This window comes from Sceloporus undulatus, chromosome 1 (assembly GCF_019175285.1).
Source record: "Sceloporus undulatus isolate JIND9_A2432 ecotype Alabama chromosome 1, SceUnd_v1.1, whole genome shotgun sequence".
NCBI lineage: Eukaryota > Metazoa > Chordata > Lepidosauria > Squamata > Phrynosomatidae > Sceloporus > Sceloporus undulatus.
Genome location: NC_056522.1, coordinates 279556079 through 279567059, shown reverse-complemented (window position 1 = coordinate 279567059; position 10981 = coordinate 279556079). Strand labels below are relative to the sequence as shown.

Genomic DNA, 10981 nt, shown 5'->3' with positions numbered 1-10981 from the left:
ACAATCCTAACTCAAAGATGGGACAGCTTTAGGAGATCAGAATATACTAATTTCCAGCATTCCTAGTCTGTTCAGGTCCTCACAGCCTTAACTGGCATAAATTCAGCTCATTTGCCCCTGAGCCACCTTTGTAAGTTAGGATTGCACTTTTAGCCCTCAGTAACATCTTTGCCTGTTCACATAAAATAATAAAGCTTTCTTTATGGACTCTGTAAATATCTAGTCTCTATGATCTTATTTATTCAGGAATAGAAAATTTTTATTCTCAACCTTCAAAGAAGAATCTTACTATTTAAGGGACAACAATTAATTTTTTATGGTTTAATGTTTTGTTCAAGATTTAAATTACTTAAGAAACAAAGAACCCAGTATGCTACAATTAACTGTATATTATGAGAAGCTTAAATTACCCCGAACATATATCATTAACCTGACCTTTTCTCTTAGAGAGTAGCCTATGCATATTAGGTGCTGTGTTCTTCCAGCCCCTCATTTTTTATATTGATTTGAACTCTTTTAGAATTAAAATCTTATGCTTACATATATTGCTTGTTTATGTACTGATATTGACACATGGGGCCAAATTAAAGACCAGCTCCTTAGTTACTGAGCAGTACTCAGTCTGGTTATCTTATCTGATTCATGGAATATTATTCCTAAGTATATCGATATTAAACAAACCAATAATATAATATTCATGCAACATTAAGTTCCTTGTAATATGTTAAGCATTAATAATACACACACACACACACACACACACACACACACACACATAGTGAGGGTTCATCTCTCCCACACTTTATTGTGTACTATTGACTTTTCTACAGTATGCTGAACTTTAATAGAAATCTTTAAATTACTGTAATTCCTCCCAGGGAATTCTGTGATGATAGTTCCTTCAGTATTCAGTCTATTTGTTTGTTTAAAATTTAATGATTTGTTTGTTGGCTACACTTCTAAAGAAGTGTACATAGATTTATTCCCAAGTCAATATGCACAGGGATAAAATCATAAGAATCTTTGTAAATTTCATTCTCGCAAGCAAGGAACAGATAATTCTACTGTGTTTCTCCTTGTTATGATGAAGTCATTGAAAACTGCAGATCAGGATTTTTTAAAGGTAAAAACACATGCCTTTTTTGTAAAGAAAATAGCATTATTTTTGTGCAGAAAATCAAATTTCTGTGCAAAAAACCCACATGCTTTTTTCACAAAAAATATGCTCCAAACTACAAACATTCTCATTCCTTCAGTATTCTCTTCATATGGTTTATTGCTCATCTGAATCTTTTCAAATATCCTTTCCATGTCCCTTGAGGTGTTACTCACTTTGAGCCAACACACAAAGAGGGAAATGCCTGGCCTTGAGTCCTTCCCAACTCCTCCATCACCAGTTTCTTGGTGTGGAGAGTGACAAATCCTGATTTTCCAGTATCCTTCCTTGCATGGAAAGTTTCATTTGCTACTGGCCTAAGCATGATGGATGAAGATGTGCAAATTTTCTCGCTGGGTAACAAATCCCTAGTTAACATCTTCTCCACCAAACCTGGTATAGGGAAGATGCTATTGCATCTTAAAAAAAACATTGCTCTGAAGTGAAGTGCCAATAAATACAGTGGGCCCTTGTTATACGCGGGGGGTTGGTTCCAAGATCCCCTGTATATAACAAAATCCGCCTATGCTCAAATCCCATTAAATATAATGACAGCAAAATGATGTCCCTTATAAAAAATGGAAATCAAGGTTTGATGTTTGAAATTTATACTTTTTTGGAACATTTTCAAACCATGGATGCTTGAATCCGTGTATAAAAATCTGTGTATGAGAAGGGCCCCAAGCTGTTTGGGAGGATTGGTGGGGAGCAGTTTTCTAAGGAGGTGCAAAGAGTAATTCAATTTGTTTGTCAAGGAAATGTATTTGAAAGCAAATTACAAACAGTAAATATTAATAAGGCAGTAAAATTTCTCATAACCCAAAGTGAGCTGCATGCTGCTTATGAAACTTCTTTCATTATAAGTGAAGAAGAAAGGGCAATGTCAACTCTCCACCCCTACTTCTCCACTCTCCCTGTCTCTGGTGCCTTTGAGCTCATTGTGAGCAGATTGTGCTTATGAATATATACCTTTCCATTTGTTGTCTGCCATGCTTGAAGCAGAACATTCTCTTCTCTGCTTGAAAGAAAACATTGGTAGCATATGTCTACATGTGCGGCATGTTCCATTCAGGTGACCATGACAACAGGGTTTTATCAGAACTCATATAATAATGTGCAAAGCTACCATAACTCGATCACTAGATGTGTTGCTTTTTTCCTAAGATGTTCACCTGAACTAAAGACTGAAATGTGGTATCGGGACATGAACATGTTATTGTTCAAACTGGAACATATTTACATCTCCCCTCCCAAAGGATATGAAAATTTGAGATATTTAGCTCCCTCTGTTAGATAGCTGTAACAGTGGTCAGAAAGCCACCTTTGGCACTGGCATGATGAGAAGTGCATAAGGCACTTACACAAAATTAGCATCCTGCTTAATATACATGGTGAACAGGCTAATTCTTTACTAATTTTGTTCTTGAATGACAGAATGAGTAATTTTAGACATTTTCTTCCAGCTGCAAGAAAATCTTCAAAAATGCATACAGTAATTTTCGAAGACTATTTTCAGTTCAGGATTTACTCAGTCTAAAATTAGTATGTGGGTTTTGGGGGCAGGAAACAGCATTTTCTGCACAGGAAATAGCATTTTCTATGCATAAACTTATATTTCCGCTCAGAAATATTACATGGATTTTGTGCAGAATAAATCCTGAACTTTTATCAGAGTTTTATCAGTCCAGGATTTTTCTCATCAGAGTTTGTTGGCACTGAAGAAACGAAGGCCCCATACAGACGGGCAGGAAGGGGCAGCAAGACACTGCCCCTTTCTGCCCTGGATCAGTGCTGCAGCAAATGCAAGCAGCGGCACTGATCCTGCCTCTGCAGAGCACAAAAAGGAGCTGGTTTTTCCAGCTCCTTTTTGTGCCTCTGAAGTGGTGCCATAGCCACTGCTGGGCGGCTTGATCACACCCCTTTGGCGCAGCCCCATTTGGATGCTGCATCAAAGGGATGTCATCAATGCACACGCCATCTGAACAGGCTTGCACAAGTATGGCACCCGGGAAGTGCGGGGATGGGTGTGATCATGGGGACACTCAGCCCTCACCCCGCCCACAGACTGGCACTTTTTGCCCATCTGTATCAGGCCAAAGTTTGCTGGCAATGAAATATGTGTAAGATTGCTTCAGATGTTCTGCCACTGAAATGTAATATTTCCATTCTGTTCTGAAACAATGAACTTGCCAAGCAACTTCTATTTACAAATATTTTTCAGAGAATTTCCAAAGCAGCAGTTTTCACCATGTAGTGAATTATCTAGCACGTTTACTAAAAATTAACCTGCAAAGTAAAACAAAATCTGTAGCAATCATTTTTCTGTCCCGAAAGCAATGGAGTTTGTTAATGGGATTGTTTCACTCAGGAGACCTGGGGACAGGAGTGGGGGGTTGCAAATTATGTGGTGTAATAATGGTAATTTTTGTTAAGATTTGTTACATATGCTGTATGGTATTATGCGGCATAAAATCCATAAATAAAGTATTTTTTAAAAAGGAGACCTGGAGTGGAGAAGAACAATTTGTCCCTTCCTCTGTAGTACTTCTACACTCTCAAAAGCTGCTACAGAGAATTAGGAAACCCCTTAAGTAGGTTCTTGGATATCATGCTAGCATGATTCTGGACTTAGGGGCAAAACTGACCGGCAAAAAGAGTTGGCCTTGGGATGATGTGGAGATGTGATGTACACATACCATATGACCCAACGCTGCTCCTAGCCAGCTTCACACCACCCATCTGACCACACAGCAGGCAGCAGCACGGCAGAAAGGGCAGCTTATTTCCATCCCATTTAGGCTGGAAAAATGCCAAATCAGGGGCGCAGCATGCAATTACCATGGCCCCACACAAAGGGACGGCATGATGCCACCCCTCTAGGGCCATCTATTTTGGTCTTTAGTCCTCTCTTTTGAAACTTGCCTGAAGTGTGATGGCATTGAAGCCTGCCACAGATTTAACTCCTTCAAGCAACGAGGATCTTCCATAGATATTATCACTTGATTACTATTTAAAAACATTGCACATTAAAAATACAACTTATATATCTAAAACCCAAAGGCATAAATGCATTCCAAGATATTAAGGCAAACATACTTTTTCATCCTCTTCTACAGTAACTCATCAGAAATAAATCAGAATGCTTTTAACTTTAATCTCTCAACCATTAATCAGTGAAGGCTTTCAACTGATTGTGAATGGTTGATTAGGCACAACTTTACTATTTTGAGAGTGAAATAAGCTGCAATACTGAAACTATCAGACTTTAACAATATCTGAATGTAATTATATGCAATGTGTATTGGAGAGAAATATGTGAAATTAATGTTTTACAAGTTCTTTCACGTCCCATATTCTGATATGGAAGATTCTCCTTGTTCAACATATTTAAACCATTTCTGTTTCACTTTTTCAAATGGGAAAATATATGTTCAGCCAAGAAGATTACTGTTTTATTTATATTTTGTTCATACTGTGTGTTTGTGTTTGTGTGAGAGTGATCAATATCTTTTGCTAAACCACTCCTAGTGTTTTCAACTGGATTGTTCATGGTAACAAATTTACAACAAGAAGACTTAGAAATGCCATAACATTTCAAGCTCAATGTTGGGGAAAACACCCTATGAGAAAATATGTAAGAAAGAAGGGGAGGGAGGGAGACTATGCCCAAGGGCTATATAGATCACTCTGAGAAAACAGGAGAAGTTGACCCTTTGTTTGTGCAAATAAAATTCTTTTAAGAAGGTTATTGTAGATTCTTTTTCTTTTCTTCAAAGGTGCAAGAACCTTACATTTCCAGACAGCCTTCCTGAAGTCAGCATTGTTTTCATATTTGTGAATGAAGCACTCTCTGTGATTCTGCGTTCCATTCATTCTGCTATTGACAGGACTCCTGCTCATTTGCTCAAAGAGATTATTTTAGTGGATGACAACAGTAATAATGGTGAGTAGGATGCGCCAAAGGGGATAATGTCCTGCCTTGATGACAATTCACACTAATTAAAGACTAAGGATTTTTCAAAAATTGTGTAGACTTTTCCACTGAAGCTCTTCAGAGTTGCTGTATTCCAAATACATAAATACTTGTATGCCAAAATCTAATACATTCCAAACGCCGAAACACTTCTGGTGCCATGCATTTTGGATTCAACCTGTATATTGAAACCTTCTGTTTTCAGTTTTGATTCTATTGCTTCTCTGCTGTAATGTTAACATTTGGTATTGATTTGTGTTTTAGATGGGTTAAAAGCTGTTTTGGGAACCATCAGAACTGAAGAGTTGAGATATAAATGCTTCCTTTTTTGTAAATGGTGGCATAGTGGTTTGAGTGTTGGACTATGAATCTGAAGACCAGGGTTTGAATCGTAGCTCAGCCATGTAAACCCACTGGGTGGCCTGGACAAGTCACACTCTCTCAGCCTCAGAGAATGACACTAGCAAACCCCCTCTGAAAAACTTGCCTTGAAAACCCTGTGATAGGTTTGCTTAAAGGTTGCCATAAGTCAGAAACTACTTGAAGACACACAACAGTAACACTATTAGCACTAGTGCTATAATTTTGTAATGTGAATGGAGCTCTGGTCCTCATAATTGCTAAAAAAAATCTGAAATGAAAATGTGAGGGCAGGATATCCTAAGGCAGCTGAATGAACTTAGCCTTTCTAGGCAACTCATGGACCAAGCAAAGGGAGATGACCTACTCAAGTTGAATCCTCCTCCCTTTAGGTTTGAGCCATAAGCCACTATAGCTCCCATCTTGTCTGGAAGCACAAATTTAGACACCCAGCTTTGGAGTGTGACACTGGAATAGTTCCGCCTACCTAAAAGATGCTCTAGCTAAAATACTAGAATCTCTAAGTTCTTTCTTATTCTCCTTGCTGCAGTAAAGATGCTCCTGTAAAGAAAAGAAGGAAAAGAAGACCAGGCAGCCATATGTAACTTCAGAGGCCTGATTATGGGGTGTTATTTGCTATGCTTTGTGGTCAAACATCTAGGCATGAGCATGTGCATGCCTGCCTTGTGGTCTCATTGTTTCTCTCTCCCTGCTCTCTTGATCACCCAGCTCATTTTCTATGCTTTTCTAGATGTCATAAATCTCAGAAATGAGAAAGGATCCAGACCTTTGTAACTGCAAACAAGACAAAATTAGGGTGGTAGATTGTTTGATGCCCTAGAGCAGTGCTTCTGAAACTGTGGTCCTACTGATGTTTTGGACTTCAGTGGCCAGCAATCCTAACTAGCTTGGTTGAGGATTCTGGGAGCAGACGTTTCAAACATTTGGAGTCTGAGAAACACTGCCCTAGAGCAGTTTCAAAACAGGACCCTTCCTTTGGGCACATGGGTGAACAATCTTACTGAGAGGCCCACTTTGTGATGTGGTAGATCAGGCTTGATGGTGCTGTTGGGCCAAAAGGACCCCTCCATGGGGCCAGAATTAGATCATTTAAAATCAGTGATGTAAGGTTTGGTGGAATTAAAAGCAAATAAGCCTCATATACCATGTTTCTCTGGTGGCTGCTGTTTTCAAAACTCTTTTTAAAGCTCTAGGAAATACATAGAGAGAGAGAGAAAGAGAGAGCACTTACTCTAAATCTCACCCTCCCTCCCAGAAAAATACTATATTTCACCCTATATTGACCAACTTTCCCTTAAAATACCATCAGAGGGGAGCACAAGAAATACAGCATCCAGGATTCATGTGTTTGTTTTTATCCGTTTACCCTATATCATAGGGCAGTGGAGAGACCTGGGGTGACTGAAAACAATCACATGCAATCAAAAACAAATGGTCAGACATGCCAAAGGAAGGAAGCAAATAGTAAATTAAGACGGCTAAAGGAGTGATTTCTTGTAGGCATCCAGCCTAATACAGCAATAGCAAGTACATTTTTATACAACTTTTCAGCGCACTTCAACACTCGCTAAGCAGTTTACAAAGTGTAAACTAATTGCCCGCAAAAAGTTGGGTACTCATTTTAGTGACCTTGGAAGGATGCAAGCCTTGAGTTGAGCCTTAGTCCCTGGCTACTATTGAACTTGCAACCTTGTGGTTTGTGGGTGAGTGGTTCAGTACAGGTATTTAACCACTGCGCCACTAGTCTTCTATTGTATTATATATATTTTATTATAAGTCTTCTGTTAATAACTATGAGTACCTTAGCATTTGGTAGTCGTTTGGCTAATTGATAATTTGAAAATACTCAAGAAGCTAAATAGTTGTGAGAAACTTCAATGTCCAAGATATAACTCTCTAGGAACTGAAAGGTACATAAACCAAGGCCCCTTTTCTATCTGTGGAAAAAGTGTTCTTAATTAAAATATATTGCCAAGCAAAGTTTTCCCCATAATATCTCCTATTCTTTTTTTTTTAAAAAAAATCATCATTCAATTTATTTCTTTATTTCTTTATATAGAGTTATTTTATATGTTGCCTTTCTCCTAAAGTGAGACCCAAGGCAGCTCAAATGTATTTCTCCTGTCTGAATATGGTGAGCCAAAGGCCAGCAAAGTCCATGATGTATTAAACTATTGGTTTACAAACAGTTTCTCTGTACTCATAACACTGTCATACAAATTGTTTTAAAACCAAGTATGCCAAATCAGAAGAATGGAAAATTAATTCAGCAGATAGTATTTGGACAATCCATTGTAGACATTATTATGTTTCCCATATTTCAACAGGCCAAAGAGCTATCAGCAGAACCTCAAGTTATTTTGCTTCAGTACATTGAACTCGCTAGATCTTGGAATTAGAAAATATGTTGATCCTTATTTACACAAATCTGTGGATTATTTTAATCTTTTTTTATTCCATGTTTGGGTTTGTTTTTTTAATTAGGACCAAGCTATATACATACACCTTACATGTGTCTCTAAAACTGGCAAATATATTTTAAAATGCAAGTGACAACTGTGGGAGACCAGGTGATGCTGATCAGGCCCAAAACTAGTAGACAGAGAAAGGTTCAGTTCAACCCTTGATGACACTCAACAAAAACAGCCATTTCCTGGATCTGCTGTTTGATTTGGGAGAGATGCTAAAACTGGTCTTAACAACAAATCCTTTAATCTGGCACAGTGAGTTTGCTGATGATATGGAAGAGGAACTGTTTGTGTTGTGGACTGACAGTGCCAACTTTTTCTTCTGGAACTTTTTGTGCTGAAAATCATATACCACAATTATTTGTTCTGGTATTAGATATCGTCAGCCAGCAACCATGTTATGCGTAGGCTGCATTTTCTAGAACTATACTTCAGATATGTTTCTTCCAATCCATTCCTATGTTGTATTAACATTTAACTCTTATATAAAAATGTCTATTTTTTAAAACAAAAAATGGCTCTCACTCATATAGACTTGTTGAAAAGATCCTATTATTATTATCCTAAGTCTACTATCATGTGATTTAGAGACTGTTAAAAGGTGAACAGCAAATTCTCACCAGAACTCAGTTTTCTATTACTTTTAAGCAGGTAGCTGAACAATTAATTTTTTTCTCGAGTGCTGCCTTGAGATTCAGTGTAAAATTGGCTGTGCATTCATGCATATGTTAAATGATCGGAATCCTGTTGGAGGATTAATTTTTCCAGAGTGAGAATTGAGCAGCTTTGTAATACACCTATCTACTAAAGAGCTGTTGTTACATTGCTATATAGAGGATCCAGTGAGTTACCGTTGTGCTTTGGAATCAATGCTCATTGGGACTGATATGCATCAGAATCCATGTACAACGAGACTATTGCACATAAGGCAGCCACCCAGAGAGTGCTAGTGTGCATTGATAGAGCCTGATTTACATTGGGATACTCTTGCAAGAGTCTTATTATGCATCTTTGCAATTCACTACCAGGGTTTCTTAGTAGCTAAGTATACAGAGCTAAACATAAAGTTACATAATGTGCACTAGGAGAGCAGATTCTAGCATATTTCTTTACATTTTCCTATATTTATAAATATTATATATTTAGAACAAATCAAGCCTGAAATCTGCCTAGAAACCAAAATTACTAAATTGAGGCTGTTGTACTTTGGTCATATCATGAGAAGGCATGATTCACTAGAAAAGACAATAAAGATAGAAAGCAGCAGAAAAAGATGAACACCACATTGCAGGTGAATAGACTTAATCAAGAAAATCACAGCTCTGAGTCCGAAAAACCTGAACAGGGCAATCAGGGATAAGATGTCTGGGAAATATCTCATTCATAGCATTGTCGAGGCCAACTTGAAGACAGTTAACACACACAGTTTATATGTGCACATCAGCATGTGTCAAGAAAATCTATGAATTTTTATAAACTCAGTATGTTTTTTTTTCTGGTTTCCAATTATAATTTAGAAGCCCCCAATTAATCTCCTATGAAGCCTCCCTTTAAAAAAAATCCACAAAATGTTTGAAGTGGGAAAACTGTGAAGATGTCACTGTGTGTATGTCATTCGAATAGAAAAAGCAGATTTAACACTTACAAAGCTTGGATCTTCTGGTTTAATGAAGCAATTTAGCTTGCTTTATGTAAGCATTTCACCTGTCAGCTTTTCCTTCTGAATTTTGATCAGCATAATTTGAAAATAAAAATGTTTCATCTGTTTTGAAAGGTTTGTATACGTTTTTACTCTTTCATCCTCCAGTAATGTACTTGTCAAAAATCTAAGCTAATGTATGCTACAATTGTGATTATATGCCATTCTCAAAAATAGCCTGGCCCATCAAACTATTTTTTTTTTAGTTCTGAATTAATCATTCAATTGGTACCTTAGTCCAAAATATGTAGAGGTCCAACCAAATGGGCCAAATATAGCAGGACTTGGTGGTATTCATTACATATTGCTTTTGTTTTAAAAATCCACATGATATTTGTGTTCTCAGGATGTATTCCCCAATAGTTACTTCGTTTTTTAAAGCTTGATGAAGCATGTTTTCCTGTCAGTACTTTGAAGTACTAAGGAATGTTAAAGAAAATGCAAAGGCAGACTTACTGATAAACATACTGTTAAAAATAAAGAAAACAAAAATAATGACCATGGAGGATTGACATAAATTCAACCTAGATGATGTACCCTGGATCAAATATTGATCAGAATGGAGATTGCAGTCAAGAAATAAGAAGACTAGGAATGGGATGGGCAGTTATGGAAGAAATAGACAGGATCCTAAAGTGTAAAGTTATACAACTGAGCACTAAAGTCAGAATTGCTTAAGCCATTATATTCCCCATCACCATGTATGGATGTGAGAGCTGGACAGTGAAGAAAGCAGATAGGAAGAAAATCAATTCATTTGAGATGTGGTGCTGGAGAAGAATACTAAGAATGCCGTGGATGGCCAAAAAGACAAACAAAGGGTCCTTCAAGAGATCATGCCTGAACTGGAAGCCAAAATGACAAAACTGAGGCTATCATACTTTGACCACATCATGAAAAGGCATGACTCATTAGAAAAGACAATAATGCTAGGTGAGCTAGAAGGCAGCACACACCAGATGGCTAAACTCAGCCAGGGAGGTCACAAGCCTGAATCTGCAGGACATAAGCAGAGCAGTGGATAGGGGACATCTTGGAGATGTCTCATCCACAGGGTTGCCATGAGTCAGGGTTGACTTGAGGGCAGTTAACAACAACATTGGAATACATTTTCAATTACAAATCCACATGTTTTCCTGCTGTTGTGGTTCATTTTGTTTTGGGACAATGTCTTATGACATGGACTGTTAGTGTTAACTTTTCATGATTTTGCAGCCCATTTACCTACCCCTGCTTCATTTCCATCTTTGCCCAATCCATGTATCCAGGGAAAGTGATTATCTTTCCACACACATATGCACACA

At 37.7% G+C, this 10981-nt stretch overlaps 1 protein-coding gene across 3 annotated transcripts in view; it reads left to right on the top strand.

Annotated features, from left to right (window-relative positions):
• The window catches only part of GALNT18 (polypeptide N-acetylgalactosaminyltransferase 18), a 418358-nt gene that overhangs the window by 234971 nt on the left and 172406 nt on the right, over positions 1-10981 (top strand). For all 3 annotated transcript variants that reach the window (XM_042446014.1, XM_042446013.1, XM_042446015.1), the window contains exon 3: positions 4933-5099. In XM_042446014.1, the coding sequence (XP_042301948.1) occupies positions 4933-5099 (167 nt within the window). The remainder of the gene's footprint in view (positions 1-4932; positions 5100-10981) is intronic.